At 38.3% G+C, this 16,558-nt stretch overlaps 1 protein-coding gene across 14 annotated transcripts in view; it reads left to right on the top strand.

Moving 5' to 3' along the window:
- Positions 1–16,558, top strand: part of Trpm6 (transient receptor potential cation channel subfamily M member 6) — a 138,172-nt gene that overhangs the window by 36,007 nt on the left and 85,607 nt on the right. For all 14 annotated transcript variants that reach the window (XM_074052056.1, XM_074052054.1, XM_074052053.1 and 11 more), the window contains 5 exons: positions 3,211–3,382; positions 8,804–8,969; positions 10,267–10,390; positions 12,371–12,443; positions 12,568–12,668. In XM_074052056.1, the coding sequence (XP_073908157.1) occupies positions 3,211–3,382; positions 8,804–8,969; positions 10,267–10,390; positions 12,371–12,443; positions 12,568–12,668 (636 nt within the window). The remainder of the gene's footprint in view (positions 1–3,210; positions 3,383–8,803; positions 8,970–10,266; positions 10,391–12,370; positions 12,444–12,567; positions 12,669–16,558) is intronic.

Raw genomic sequence — 16,558 nt, 5'->3', positions numbered from 1 at the left:
CCACAATCTTCCTGATCTCTGCCTCCTGAGTAGCTAAGATTGTAGGTGTGAGCCACTAACACCTGGCTCAGTTCCATTTTTAAAATATACCCAGAATCTTCTCATTATCTCCATGGTTACGATCATTATCTGATGCCTAAATGATTGTGATAACCTTTCTTCCTCTTTCTCTTGTCTCCTACTGCCAGAAAAATTCCTCTAAAATATAAATCAGATATGTTAATTTGCAAAAGTCTTTAACGGCTCCAGTCCTGCAAGTAGCCAGTATCCTTGCTATGGTTTGCATGTAGTAAAATAAGACACGTTCTTAATTTGGTTCTTGCTAGTTCGTTTCCCTAGAGTTACTCTGTGTTTCATTTGTCTTCATGTATTGATTCTTTAATCCTATCTCTGTGTTCATCTAAACAGAATGTACTTGCCTAAGTCTATTTATAAGATATGTAGGTTTTTTGGTAAAGTTATCAGATGTTAGAGAAAAGGTATAAAGAAGAAAGATAACTACTGTTAATACTTTAGTGTGTTACACCAGATTTTTTCCACATGTTTATGTAGAGGAAGTTAAAAATACATATTATAAAAAGTAACAACAGAAACTCACTGCTATGAGTCTGTGTTTTTAACTTGACTATTTAATGTAGGCAGTTCTCTCTGACAGTTAATGTAGACATGCTCAGGTTTATTTTAAGTTTTATTATGGAAATTTTCACACATGTCAAACAATTGAGAGATTAGAATAGTGAATTTCTGTGTATTAATCCTAGCCCTAACAGTTTCAATTCATTGACATTTATGGTTCCTCTATTCCCTTATTCATTTATAGTAATAATGCTTCACTATTTCAAAGAAAATTCCAGACATAAAATAATTTCATCTGTAAATATTCAGTAGGTATTTCTAAAATATCTGAATGGTGGAGTGGCTCAAGTGGTAGAGTACCTGCCTACCAAGCCTGAGTCCCTGTATCCGCCCCCCCAAAAAAAATCTGAACAGTTTAAGAAAGTATAATCACAACGATGTTATCATATCTAAAAATTAACAATTCCTGAAAATCATTAACTATCCAGTCTTGTCAAACTTTTCATTGTCTCATAGATAAACTTTTTTTTGTTGTCAGTTACTGGGGTTTGAACTTAGGACCTTGGTCTTGCTAGACAGAGCCATAACCCCAGTCCAGTTTAATTTTTTGTAAGCATATATTAATTGTACTGAGTAATGGATTTCATTATGACATTTTCATACATGTATGTAATGTACTTTGATCATATTCACCCTTCTATCACCCTCTTTTGTCCTGCCCCCGCCTTCCCACTGGTTCCCTTCTTCTTCCCAAATAGTGCCTCTTCCTCTTTCATGTATTTTTTAAATCCAGGTTTCATATAGTCTAATAGTTTTAAACATTGTTTGATTTCATTGCTAAACATATATTGTATATTGTTATGAATGAATAGGTCCCTTGATTTTTTTTTTCATTGAATTACTTTTAATCCAGTCCCCCTACCTCCCCTAATTTGTTGAAAAAACTGACTGGGTCATTTGTCCAGAACAGGTTGCCAGTTTGGATTTTCCAGATTTAACCTCTTGATGCAGAGTTAGCACGTTTCTGTGTCTCTCGTCTTTCTTGTAAATTGGTAGTTTGATCCACATGTATGACCAGAATTGAATTCTTTCTGTGGAAATTTATGCTGTGAGCTCTGTCTATGATTTTGGCAGTCTTCGCCCAGATTCATGTTTTCAATAAGGTTGCCAATGCTGATATTTAATTGTAGCATTCTTTCTCAATTATTAGCTTAAGTCATTTTCTATCAGACATTTGTTTTACCTGGTGGTACAGTTGTATAGAAAGGGTAGAAAAAAATGTCTGATATTTTTCTCTTACTTGCCAGTTTTCAATATAAAGAGATGGTTACCTACCATCTTCCAAAGGTGAAAGGTGATTTTTTTCTTTAAATTAATGAATTTATACCAATTTGGTATATCATAACCCTTTAACCACCATCATTAGTATTCTTTGCCATGTTGAAATTGTCTCATTTTGACCACTACAGACTTTTTGTCTCTGAGTCCCTTTATACAATTATAATCTTCTGTCATAACTTCCTTGCCTTGCAACATGAAGAAAAGATTCCAGGATCACTGTGTATATTTTTTTACTTCCTAGAGAGATTGCTGGTTGCTTATGGTGGGGCATAGTATTAAGGGGCCATAGATTGGGGGCCACAGGTACAGTTTGATTTTTCTACTATACTGTAATTTAATCAACTATTCCTCTATGATTGTCCTCTCAGGTGGTTTCTTTTTACAGACAATATTGTTAATATTGTGGTAAGATATATACATCTTTGGTCCTAGCTTGCGTGTTTCCCTAGAGATAGGTTGGGAAGTAGAATGCTTGGGCCAGATGATATGGACACTTCACAGCCTGACACATTGTCTTCAGGAAAGTTGTTAATAATTCCTTGTCTGCACAAGGTGTGTGGGTGCTCATTTCCCTGTACCTTTGCCAGCTTATGGATCTTCTGGGTTTTTATTATTATTATTGTTTTGGCATTTTGATAGGTATAAAATAATACTTTGCTGTTCTGTTTCTCTGATTTCAATATTCCTTCTCATGGTTTTTGTATATTTCCAAGCAGCAGTTTATATTTATGTTTGAGAGACCTTTTCTATGATAATTCAGCACAGTAACATTTTTATTTGTCACATGTATGGCAAACATTTTTATTTGTCATGTGTAATTGTCAGCTTTTGTTTTAGATTATTTATCATTTTCTCTTAAACAAAATGTGTAGTAAAATAATCTATCAGTCTTTTTGGTTTCCTAGGTTCAGCGTCATGCTTTGGAATTGTAAAGGTTAACTATTAAAGTCTAATGTTTGTAAAATTCATATGCTTTTTATGTACATTATTTCTTTGATGTTTCATAGCAACCATCTGATTTAGGAATTATTATTATCCTCATTTATACATAAGGAAAACAAACCTTAAAAAGAAGACAGGAATTACCCAGAGTTAAAGTTATCCTGGATTTAAACTTGGTCTCTTGGACTAAATGCTGTGTCTTGCCTCTTAGAGCAAATAACAATTGGTGCAGCTTAAGGGGGAGTCCACGTGTGCACAAAAGACCCTGATGAAATGTTGCTCAGAAGGTTGGCTGTTGAGCCTGTGGAAGGATCTTCAGCTCTGATGTCTCTTGTCCTTGCTGTCCCTCAGGTGGTGTGCATGTACCAGGCTCTGAGTAACCCCCTCAGCAAGCTCACTACCCTCAACTGTTTGCACTCACACTTCATCCTGTCGGATGACGGGACTGTGGGCAAGTATGGAAATGAAATGAAGCTCAGGAGGAACCTGGAGAAGTACCTCTCATTGCAGAAAATACACAGCCGTGAGTTCTGTTGGGGCTCAGCCAATACGTGTGGCTGGCAGCATGTTGAGGAGTAAGGCGCTCCCTTGTCATTTGTAAGGAGAGAGGTCCATGTTGGCCTCTGCCTCAGAGCAACCAGAGAGTTCAGTCAACACATGTGTGTTCCCAAAGATGGAATAAAGCAGGAAATGACATAACAGCATTTTGGGTGACAGTTCGAGAGAGGAAGAGGTTTTTGGGGAACAGCATAGTCAGGGAAGGTTTCATGAAGGATGGAAACTTAGCAAGGCCTCCAAGAATCTACTGGGTTAGATAGATAGGGGAGAAAGGAGGGGAAAGTTCCATGTGAGAATGGGAATGGCCAAAGGGCAGAAGAAGATGAGCCTCTGTGGAGTAGGGGTGTGAACTTTGAGGGTCAAGGAAGAGGGTATTTCATATATGAGTCGGGTGGCTTCAGGTAGAGAAGGGGTTAAAACCAGACATGGCTTTTATAAATCAGGGTATGGAATGTATTGAGGTTGTGCCTTATCACAGTGGTGCTTTGAGAAGGCCATTTGGGGCTGGGGGTATAACTCAGTGATAGAGCACTCACCTAGAATACGTGAGACCCTGAGTTAGATACCCAGCACTGAATAAACAACCCTATGCATCTCCCCTCCAGAAAAAAAGATGATGGTTTTGGTAGCATCTGTGAAGAAGGAGCCCTTGGGCAGAGATAAGAGAATTCATAATAGAGAGGAGGAGGGCTGAATGTTGCTTGGAGAACTAGAGACTTTTTGCTCAAAGTAGCAAAAAAGTGGGCCTCTGTTTCTTGTACTGAATTAAATCTTCCAGCAAATGTCCTCACCATTTGGGGCAGAAGGCCAGCAAGTGGGGATGCTCTTAGGAGGCTCAAGTACTCTTTACCCTTTTAGTGTTGGCTGGAAATGCGTAATGCTTTTACTTTTGGGTCTTGATTCCTTGAAGCAGTAGCAAGTGGTGAGGTCAGACAAGTCACAACTGTCAGTTATTGCCTGTGACCTTGGGCAGGAGAGTTAACATTTGTCAAACTGTTTTCTTATTATAACATGGAAGGACCTGTCTGTCTCTAACTTCTGTTGCAAGAGCTAGTGGAGAAGAGGATGGTGTTTGGAATAGTGTTGGGTGTATAGCAGGTCTTTAATAAATGTTGTTTTTTTATTTCTTTTTAATCCTTTGATACAACAGTCATGTCATGGTTGTGGGGTAGAGTGGGGAGGGGAGAGACTCTGGGAATTGTTGCCAGTCACTAACAGCTGGGTGTTAATGAAGGTTTTTAGACCCATTTAGATCAGGGAAAGGGGAGAGAGGATCAGGTGTGTGGTCCTTGTGAAGTGGGAGTGGTTAGGGAGAAGGGAGACCAAGAGCACAGAGGGAAGAAGAGGCCAGAAACTGGCAGTAAAGACATACATCTATAGTGAGAGACCTGGAGGGGTCTGAAATATTAGCAGAAATGTCCTCCTGCCACTGTTGATCTGTGCTTCTACTTAAATCGCTCAGTTTCTGTGTACCATAAAAACCTGATGGCTATACCTGAGTTATGCCCATGAGAGTAGCAGGTGACAATTCTTTGCTCAAAAATCTTGAAACTCAGGTTCTTTTGGAGGGATTCCCTGACATATGAAAATAGCAAAGACAGTAGTCTTGTTCTCTCTCTCTCTTCTCTCTCTGTCTCATGCATACTTTCACACATGTATCCTGTAACAAGCTTCAAATTCTTGTGCATGGAAGCTGATCTTCACACCTAACATGCCTATAAGGAAGGTTATCTGCCAAATTTGTATTTGTCTTTGAAATTGTTAAAAAGGGATTTGCTTTGATTGAATGAAAATACTTAAATCTGTCACTTATTTCTTTGGCAAATCCTTGATGTTGGCACAGGGTATTTACAAAAAAGAAAAAGAAAAACTCCTGTCATAAGGTTGCTGGAGGAATTCGTGGCTTCACCCATTGGCCTTTGAAAGGTGACCAGTGCCAGGTCTTATTCTGTAAGCCTTAGGACACCATTTCAAGATAGAAGCATAGTCCCTGATGCCTCTGTATCTCCCATAATTTCAATGAACTCTCCATGGAGAAGAGTGCCCTTTCCTGATGGCTGTTGTAGAAACTTTTAATTTGGAGATGTAATGTGGTTTTCCTGCCTTACCCTGGCAGCTAATAGTAGAGGCAGCTCTCTAGTGAAGTTGTCCAGCAATAACTATAGTTTTTTTCTTTTTCAGCAAATTGTTAAAATTTTATTATTTTAAAATTAAGATTACTTTCAAACTGATAGCTAAAAGTGAAAATTGTGCATATTAATGGGATATCTGTTGATCTGATAGATGTGTACATCCTGTAGTGTTTAATCAGGTTGAACCTATCTATTCCCCCAAGCATTTATCATTTCTTTATGGTAAATACCACATATATCTTTTGCTCTAGCTTTTTGAAAAAAATACAGATATTATTTCTATCTGTAATTGCCCTAGTGCAACAGCACACCAGAACTTCTTGTTTCCAACTGTCACCCAGAAACCATTTTTCAACCTTTCCCCTCCCTCCCTCCCTCCCCTTACTTAAACAAAATTTATATGTAGAATCAGAGTATTTTTGAGAAATATATTTATATTTTTGGAAATTAGTTGTTAATCAAAGAAAAGTGTCCCCACTAGAAAGTGAATTATCTCTTCCCCTTTTCCACAGATGCTCTTATTAATTTGTTTTTCTAATTGCAAATGTATTACACTCTTTGATAAAGCAAAAAAAGTGTGTCTGAGAAGAAAGAGACAATTTCCTGTAATCTTGCTATCAAAACTAAACATTATTTCATATGTATGCTTTCAGAAAATTTCTATACGTACACACAGGGAGAGGGAGAGAGAGAGAGAGATACAAAGGGAGAGACAGTTTTTTTAGTATGCATATATATATGCATAAGTAGAAAAAATAAATATATATATATTTATTTTAAGACAGGGTTTTGCTATGTAGTCCAGGTTGGCCTAGAATTTGCTATGAAGCCCACACTGGTCCCTACCTAATGATCTTCCTGCCTCAGTCTCCCAAGTGTTGGTATTACAGGCATGGACTGCCATGTCCAACACCAGAGCAACATTTTAAAGTGAAAGCTGAAATGATATGCTATCCATGCTTCTTTTATAGTCTTTCCCCACTAAAAGTGGATATATTTCCATGCCAGTACACATAATTTAGTACATAGCTAATGCCTACATTGTATAAGATATAAGAAATTCCCTTATAAAGTTTTTTCTAAGGCTGGAGGAGTGGCTCAAGCAGTAAAGTGTCTGCCTTGAAAGGTGAAGCCCTGAGTTCAAACCCCAGTATAGCTCCAGTTTTTTTTCTAGGATCGGGAGGGGGGTATAATTCAGTGCTAAAGCATTTGCCTAGAATGGGTGAGGCTCTGAGTTCAATCCCCAGTATTGGAAAAAAATTTCTATCTTGAAATTAATGAAATATCTATCTAAATTTTCTTTATTAATGGTTTACTACCTTAGTAAATCATTTTCATTTCACTCAGCTCTTATAAGATACTATCAGTGGAATCTTCTGTCTATCAGTTGCTACATTATAGGCTCACGGTTTAGTGACATGGAGAAAATAAGGAGGTGCAGGTGAATGAAACAGGAACAGAAGAAAAATATCAAAGCAATTAAGTAGACTGACTACAGTATTTGGATGTCTGTCAATAGGACCACCCATAACGCTTGTGGAGTCTGGGCCCAGGATACACAGGGATGCCCATATGCTGTCTAAATATTTAAAAGCTTTAAATCTAATCAAGCCAACTCACTGTATAAAATGCACTCTACCCTTTTATCTTGACACATAGAACAGGAAGGCCGGGTTTAAGTTTAAACTTCTTAGATCTGGGGTAATACTGAGCCAGGACTGGCTGTGTGGCAGCCTGGCTCTCTGCGTCTGTCTACCTTTAGTTCAGTCCTCCAGTGTCAAGTTGGCATGATTACCTGGACACTCAGGCCCATGTGGCAAAGCTCTGTCTGTGTCTCCGCTTTTCAATGCTGCCTCTTGCTGTGGCAAATGCATCCTTGGGGAGGACTTACCTGGGGTAGAGGTTCAAGTGGTCCCTGGAAGCGGGGACACAGGGGTTTTGTGAACTCTAGAAGTAGAAGATGAGGCATAGGCTTTTCTTAGAACTTACGTTTGTAGACTCTTCTGTCTACAGAACAGTTGGGATGACCTTAGAGGGCCGCAGTGGGCTCCAAAGATATACTTCTCAAAGTAAAGTTCTTGATTGGTCAGGTGTGACTATGCTATTGCCTGCTAATATTTCTTCTTCTGAAAAATAAAATTTAAAACAATGATTTAAAAGTATATATCAATGCATGTGTGGTATTAAAACTTAAATCAAAGAAATCTATAAGATGAACACAATCTCTTTCAACATTTCTCCAAACACTCCCGTTCCTTCTCTACTGTCAATGGTTTAATGTGTATCGTTCCACAGCATTCTGGTCACTTATATAACATGCTGTACATATAGGTGTATGCATGTACCCATCTGAAATATATATCCATGTATAAGGGTTTGAAGATACAAATGGGATATCTTATACATATCATTTTATAATTTTTTTTACTTAGTATCTTTTTAAAAAGAATGGCTCCATGGATATTCTTTTTTTGTCTTTCTTGCTTGCTTTAATAAACTAATCATAATAAGAAATTCACAGTGAAAAATGGAATATATTGAAGTGTAAAGTCTTTGAAGTTTGAAGGAACACCATCCAATAGTGTTCCTGAAAGAACTGCTAATAAAAGTTTACTGAGGCACAGAATTGGCATTTCCAGGAGAATGAAGGGAGAGAAGTTTCCTCCAATTGCCATTACAGCTGAGAAAAACCCCTCAGTAAGGGAGGTGATTAGTGTTGGCCTCAGGTCACTTTCATATTTATTTGCCATGCATGGTGCACGGCTGTAATTCCAGCATTTGGGAGGATGAGGCAGGAGGATTGTGAGTTATACAGTGAGACCCTGTCTCAAAACAAAACAATAAAAGTTTGTTGAATTGGAAAAGTGTTGATCATTTTTGAGATGAGTGATGGATACACTGGAATTCATCACATAGGTCTGCTTACTTTTTCGATACCTTTGCCACGTACCACAATAAAAAGTTAAAATTTCTTGAGAACAGCATTTTTTTAATTATTGAAAGGCTTTGGCTACCTTTTTCCTGGACAAAAGCTTGAAGATGCTCTCATTATATTTATGCTACATTTTATTTGAAATACAAGTTTCTGGCTTGGTCTTGATCAAAGCAAGCTTGGGTAAAACAGAGAGAGGGCACCTTCGCAAACATTGAGGATATGTGGTGATTGAAAGACTTCTGTCTAGAAATGAAAGTGGGTGGCTGACTGAGCTGGGGATACTTTGAAACGGTGTGGTGCTGTTTGTGATTTGAAATAGGCTCACGACAAGGCGTGCCTGTGGTGGGGCTGGTGGTGGAAGGAGGCCCCAATGTCATCCTCTCGGTGTGGGAGATGGTCAAGAACAAACACCCTGTGGTGGTGTATGAAGGCACTGGCAGAGCTGCAGACCTCCTGGCCTTCACCCACAAACACTTGGATAAAGGGTGAGTCACAGACTCTTCCTGTTCGAACCTACGGTGACTACTCCTTCCTCTATTTTAATTCTTACAGCAGCGTATTTATGTGGCCTGATGCCCTTGGAGCACACAGGTTGAGGCTGGATTGATGTTCATGACGGTGTTGCCAACATGCCCCCAGTCAGGAAGGGTGTTATTTTCTTGGCTGAAGAATGGCCTACTTTAAACAGGGAAGCTTGACCTTGACTGAACTTTGGGGAAAGGTATTTCCAGGAGGCTGGAAGGAGGACATGTTCCTGTTCAGCTGAGGGAGGCAGCCAGTGTTGGCCCCCTGCTTACCTTCATGTTTACTTATCGTAGTAGAAGTAGCTGTTGGAGAAATCTATAGCCTGGCACATGTTGTGCTCTTTGAGACTTTGATTCAAAGAATGTAGTTTTTCTCTAGCCATCCTTATAGCTAGTGTGAGTCTTTCAGCATTGAAAAGCATGATGTTTGTGCTATGTAGATACAGTACCTAAGAACTAAAATGTCAACCCCACTATTTTTTATTTTTTAGTGGTACTGGCTCAGGGTCTTGGACTTGCTAGGTAGGTGCTCTATCACTTGAATCACACCTCCAGTCCCCACTAATTTTTTTAGTAAACATTTATTTACTGCCTATGTTCTGTCAGCTGTTTTTTTTTTCCTCCCCGTTCAACCCTTGGCCTTTTAATTCTACTCTCTACCCCCCATGTATTCCTTTAAAACTCTCCCTTTCCTGAAGAAACCATGGATGAGTGATTCTTAAACCTTTTAGGGTTTCAGATCATTTTGATGATATGACATCCTTAATTCTGGAGATTCTCAGCCCTTTGGAAATCTATTGGCTCCCAAGCTCAGCCTTGGGTTGAGCATGATGGCTCATATCTTTAGCTGTATGGGAGGCACAGGTAGGAGGATTTTGGATAGAGACCGACCCTAGGCAAAAACACAAGATCTTATCCAAAAGGTAATTAAAGTGAAAAGGGCTGAGGTCATAACTCCAGTGGTAGAGTGCCTGCCTACCAAGTGCAAGGCCCTGTAGTTCAAACTCCACCTCCTCAAAAGTCTGCCTCAGAGTGTATTCTTTTCAGGGTCATAGCAGATCAATTCATTTTCACATTCAAATTTAGCCTTTTCCGGGGACTCTTGGTTGCATTTACTTCCATCTCATTTGCTGTCTGGCAGAACTGTCCACAGAAGCCTTGTTGTCAGGTGGCCAGCTGGGTTTTCTTGCACTGATTGTTGCTAGCTAAATTGCTTCTCAGGGTTGCATCGCGTCACAACCATTTATTTCTCTGCCAGGATGCTGTGTCCTCAGGTGAAAGAGGAGATCATCGGCATGATTCAAAACACTTTCAACTTTAGCCGTAAACAGTCCAAGCACCTTTTCCAAATTCTAATGGAATGTGTGGGGCACAGGGATTCTGTAAGTATGATGAGTGGATGACTCAAAGTGCCTCAACAATGCTAATTTCCAGATATCACAATTTTTTAAAACAGGGACTTTTTCCATTTTGAACTTGAATGGACATTATGCTGCTGAATTAGACCCTTAGCTGAGTAAAATTGGCTTCTTACTGCTCCCTCCCCATTATACCCCTCATGCTTTAAATTCCAGACTCTATCTGGTGTTAAACACTTAGAGTAAGCAATATTATAGAAAAGTTATCAAACTTAGTGAAAATATAAATATTTTCAGGAGATAAGGGAGCAGCTCAGTAAACTCAAGCCTGCTGGATTAGATGACCACATCATAGCATCCTGGGTAAATCTTGCAGGAGATCCATTGGACAATAGGAAATCTGAGAATAAACTCTGGAATAGAAAATGGAGCCCACAGACTAGGGGCAATGACCGTAATAGACTCAGAAAAGTGCTTTGTGTTTTAGGGTACTGTGATTAAATTTTTTATTAATGAATTGGATGATATGAAGCTAAAAATTAAAACAAATATGCAGATATGCCATGATTCAAAATGTTCTTTCCAGAATTGGAAGGCTGAACCAAATCATACAAGAATTTTGTGGGTGTTAAATTACCTAGCCTCTCAAAACCAATTGAACAAATTTCAGGCTAGAGAAAGTGTGGCAGAACTTACGTTTAAAACACTTTGTAACTTTCATCGACCTAATAACAACAACCATGTTTATAATTAGCAGTTTGCTTCTGACAATATTGTTTTTCATCTGAAATAGTCCCATGAATGAATTCAATATGGAAGTGACTGTCTATTTCAATTTCAGAGATGACGATGATGCTGACAGCTACTGAATTTAAGTGATTTGTGCAGCCATGCAATTAAGAAATGGTAGATCTGAAACTTTAGCTCAGTGGTGAAATCTTTTCTTAGTCTATTATACTTTGCATTTCCAACAATAATCAGGAAGTTAAGGAAGGTCATGTTAAAGAAATTGTTACTGCATTTGCTTCTTCCTTTCATCAAGTGTATAATTAATGAGCAGTGTAATGACCAAGAAGGGCTAGTGAAGGTAGCTGTGGGATTTCAGATTACAGCAATTGGATTCTGTATAGTTGGTACAGTTGAGAGTTGGTTTTATTCATGTACACAGTGGACACACATAGGGCATGTGGGAACTAATATGCGAAGTTATATCAGCATAGTTTATTTGTTTGTTTTGGCTTCATGAGACCTTAGAGATTTTTTAGTGGTTTCCTCTCACTTTGTGAATGAGTAACCTAGATTCATGTGCTCTTATGATATTTACCTAAAGCCAGCTAGTTAGTGGCATACCTGAGACTAGAATTTGTCAGTCCTGGCTCTTTTCTGTTAAACTAGCTTCCTGTACTATATGAAATATGTTTTCATTTGGAAAAGCTAAGACATATTCATTAATAGCAGGTGGCCCTTTATAACTATTAGTAAAGTCTTTATGTCTTAAAAAATAGGCATTCACATACCAGGATGTACTTGGCACTTTGACCCTGTGAAGACTGTGCTATTCATTGTACTTGCTCATGGGTCAATTGTAATTGTCTCATTTATTTTAGGACAAATACTTGAGGAGTCATTTCTCATTAAAAAGTCAAAGTCTTAGTTTTTAAGTTTAAGTGAGCAGACGGATCTCATTGGTACCCCTTCAAAAGGAGGAATAATTTTATTTGCATTGGGAATTACCATTTTCCTTGTAGTAGGCACATAGTAGGTTGCATTATATGTGGAATTCTTAGTTCCCTTTTTCCCAGGTGCCTCCAATTTTCTGTCACCCTATTTTTAAAACTTTTCTATAAGTAAAAAAAAATTAATCTCTATGTTGTTTTGAAATTACAGAATAAGGAATATTTTTTTTTGGTTCATTAATTCAAATGCGAGTTCTGTGTGTAGTGTTTGAAAGCATTTCTTTGGCAGCTCCCAAAATGTGTGTTTTCTGTTTCTCAATTATTCTAGATGACCATATTTGATGCTGATTCTGAAGAGCAGCATGACCTTGACTTAGCAATTCTAACAGCTTTGCTGAAGGGTGAGTGACTGAAACAGATTCGTAATTGTTTCTCACTTCCTGTTCTCACATTCCAGGTCACTTTGTGCTTCTTCCTAGGGATAGTTTGAATAGAATATATGATTGTTCATTTCTTTTATTCTAGGCACAAACTTATCAACATCAGAACAATTAAATCTAGCAATGGCTTGGGACAGAATGGACATTGCCAAGAAACATATCCTAATTTATGGACAACATTGGAAGGTATAGTCAAAATGAAGTTACTTGGAAAAATATTTTGTGTTTTGGTTTGTTACAGAGGTGAGAGGAGGGAAAGAGAAAACTGGAGGGGACACAAATAGCATCTTGATATCCAGGCACCCAGAGATAGTTAAGACATTTCTCTCCTGCTTTAACTCCCCAAAAAGTTTTCCCCTGGCTCTCAGCCTAATTGATGTGGAAGTAGGAAGTTGGAGAAAAAACAGAATGGAAGGATTTTTAACTTGTTTGTGAGTGGGTAGATTTTAATTTTTATCTTTAAAGTTTACACGTTATCTTCATTTTTACATTAAAATGTATATAAGTGCTCACAATGAAACAGTTAGGGATCATCACAAAGGGACAACAGCCAAATAAACTCTGGGCCCTTAACATGTTACACATTGAAAGCATGATGTGTGTTTTCTTCTGTCTCCATCCGTGTAATCTCTCAACAGCTTTATCATGAAGTACCAAAATAGGCCAGCCAGAATGTTTATAGACTAAGCCAGTTACGACTAAACCAAGCTAACACTAGTTAGGTTCAAAATTACTACACAAATTACAAACAAAGACAAAGGGAAATTATTAGTGAGAAAAAAAATCTCACCCATGAGAAGTCCTTGATAAGTCCCCAGAATCGACTCAGTTGTTTGGCAGCCTCTTAGAGCAGAATCACATTCTGGTGTAAGATAACACCTGTGGCTGGTAGATTATGATAACACTTGCTTAGATTACTTTGCAGAAATTTGAAAGCTGCTATGCCTGACAACTTCTGATAAATGAATAGAATGAGACAAAAGACTTGGCATCTCTGCCTTCATGTCATGTTTGTCCCTTTTGCTGCCTCAAAACCTTTGAGTCAGACTCTTCTCAGCTCTAAGTGCATGTAGACATGTTGATCATTTGAACAAAGTTTTATCCAAGCCTATAATATGGTTTCATCTTGCCTATTGCCCATCAGAGCAGATATGTTTCTTCTACTGCATCCTTGAGAGTTCTTGGCAATTCAAGTACTGCAAGTTCTTGACAGTGGTGAAAGTCCTTTAGCCCTGTCATAAGACTAGGACATTTATGCAAAATGATGACACCATTTGTAACTTAATAGTTCCTGTATGGAGTTGATTATCCATTAACCCACCAAGCACAAGGCCAGGAAGCTTGCACACAGAAGGGAAACATTTTTTGAAACTGTGCCCTTGAGCAATGGACAATTACTGCAGTTTAAATCACCCTTCCCCCCAAAAAGTCAATAAAAGTTTTCTCCTTTCTTGTTCAAGTGACTAACCTGGTCCCCCATGGTCTGTGCTACCTACCTTTGGCTCATCTCAGCTGGCTTGAGCTCAAGTCTCAATAAAGGAGACTGGTCTGTCTTGTTGTATTATGTGGCTTGGTCTTCTTTCTACTCTTTCCAAGATACAAGATATGCTACTAACAATAGAAATTAGTGAAAACAGAAAAAAGATTACTAATAATGCTTGATAATCACTGTTAAAATTTCATTAAAAATTTCAATTAAAAATTGTGACTATATCACAAGTTTGTCACATTTTGTGTTAAACTAATACATACACATTGTTTTTAAAAATTATTTTCAATTGGGATATATTCATTGTACAGGAGGATTGATTGTGACAATTCCAAATAGGCTTATATGGTACATTAGTTAGATCACCTCACTGTACCTCCTCCTTTCCCCCTCCCCATCCCACTTAAAGCTATTGCACGAGGTTTCTTTGTTCTATTTCATATAAGTTTATGAAGTCCATCCACCACATACTCTTGTCTTAATCTCCTTTATTCATCCTCCGCCCTCCAAGATATACCCCCCCACTGTACCTATTTACAGTCCTGTCTTTCATTATTAATATTTAAGGTGATATTCCAAGGGGTTTCTCAATGTGTCCCCGCTGTGAGTCTACTTTATTTTGGTCCATTAAACCCCTTCTATTGCTCTCCATTAACCTTTTACTTCCCACCTCCACCCATTTTTCAGTAGCTTACAATACATATCCTTATATCCTCTACCTTCACAGATGTTACGTTTTATATTTCTGATGCTCTGTCATTCTCTTTTCCTTTCCCTCCTTCCCTGAGTTCCACAGAGCAGTTCCACTGTTACAAACATGTTCTACATACGAGTTTGTATATGATCATGCTTGTTTTTGTGTATATGTTTATTTTTTGAATCTATCTTCCATGTGTGAGAGAAAACTTTGTCTATCTGAGTCTGGCTTACTCTCCAATTGCATCCATTTACTTTCCAACCACATGTCATTCTTTCTTTCTTTTTTTTGAGGTATGGAGCTTTCACCTTGAGCCACTCCACCAGCCCTATTTTTGTGAAGGGATTTTTGAGATAAGGTCTCTCAGAACTGTTTGCCCAGGCTGCTTTCCAACCTCGATCCTCCTGATCTCTGCCTCCTGAGTAACTAGGATTATAGGTGTGAGCCACCCGCGCCCAGCATATCAATATTTCTTATGCCTGAGTAAAACTCCATACCACATGAATGATCCACATGAATGGATCAGTTATAGGGCATCTTGGTTGTTTCCTTAGCTTGACTATTGTGACTAATGCTGGAATGAATATCGGTTACAGGTGTCTCTATTGTACCCTGACTTATGTTCCTTTATATATATGCCCATATATATATCTGGATCATATGGCAGATCTATCTTTAGCTTTTTGAGGAATCTCCATACTGATTTCCATAATGGTTGTACTAATTTGCATTCCCACCAACAGTGTATAAGGGTTCCTGTTTTGTCTATCCTTGCCAGCATTTGTTGATATTGCCCTTCAATATGGCCATTCTAACTGGGGTGAGATGAAATCTAAGTGTAGTTTTGATTTGCATCATCTCTTTTAAAGTCAGGGAAGTTGAACACTTCTTTGTGTATTTATTGGCCATTTGTACCTCTTCCTTTGAGAATTCCCTGAATTCTTGTGCCTATTTTTTTATTGGTAGGTTGATTCTTTGGGGGTTGAATTTTTAGAGTTTCCTGTAGATTCTAGATACTAGTCCCTTGTTAGATGAATAGCTGGCAAAGATTTTCTCCTGTTCTGCATACACTGTTAAAACATCAAATGATGATCCACAGCTACTAAAAATACAGTAGTTCCTTCCACAATAAGCCTCCTATGTTTGCATTTTTTTTTTTACTGTTCTGACATTTATAAATTTCCATTCTTTCTTTCCTTCTTTCCTTCCTTCCTTCTTTTCTATTATTGTACTGGGGGTGCATTGTGACATTTTTCTTTTTTGTTTTTGTTTTTTGTTTTATTATTCATATGTGCATACAAGGCTTCGGTCATTTCTCCCCCCTACCCCCACCCCCTCCCTTACCACCCACCCCACCCCCTCCCTCTCCCCCCCACCTCTTCAATACCCGGCAGAAACTATTTTGCCCTTATCTCTAATTTTGTTGAAGAGAGAGTATAAGCAATAATAGGAAGGAACAAATGTTTTTGCTAGTTGAGATAAGGATAGCTATACAAGGAGTTGACTCACATTAATTTCCTCTGGGTGTGTGTTATCTTCTAGGTTAATTCTTTTTGATCTAACCTTTTCTCTAGTTCCTGGTCCCCTTCTCCTGTTGGCCTCAGTTGCTTTTAAGGTATCTGCTTTAGTTTCTCTGCGTTAAGGGCAACAAATGCTAACTAATTTTTTAGGTGTCTTACCTATCCTCACCCCTCGGAGGTGCATTGTGACGTTTACAAAAGTTCTTAAAATACATCACAGTTGAATTCACCTCTTCCATTCATATTTCTAAATAATGTTATATGGCTGCCTTATGATTCATCAGTTTTAGAAGTCTCTCAACATTTCTGTTTGGGCAGGTTCATAGTTACAAAGTGGACAGATTGCTTTCTGTTCCTGGTGCTCAGCTGT

The sequence above is a fragment of the Castor canadensis genome, chromosome 13 (assembly GCF_047511655.1).
Source record: "Castor canadensis chromosome 13, mCasCan1.hap1v2, whole genome shotgun sequence".
Taxonomy (NCBI): domain Eukaryota; kingdom Metazoa; phylum Chordata; class Mammalia; order Rodentia; family Castoridae; genus Castor; species Castor canadensis.
This window is presented reverse-complemented; position numbering and strand designations above follow the sequence as displayed.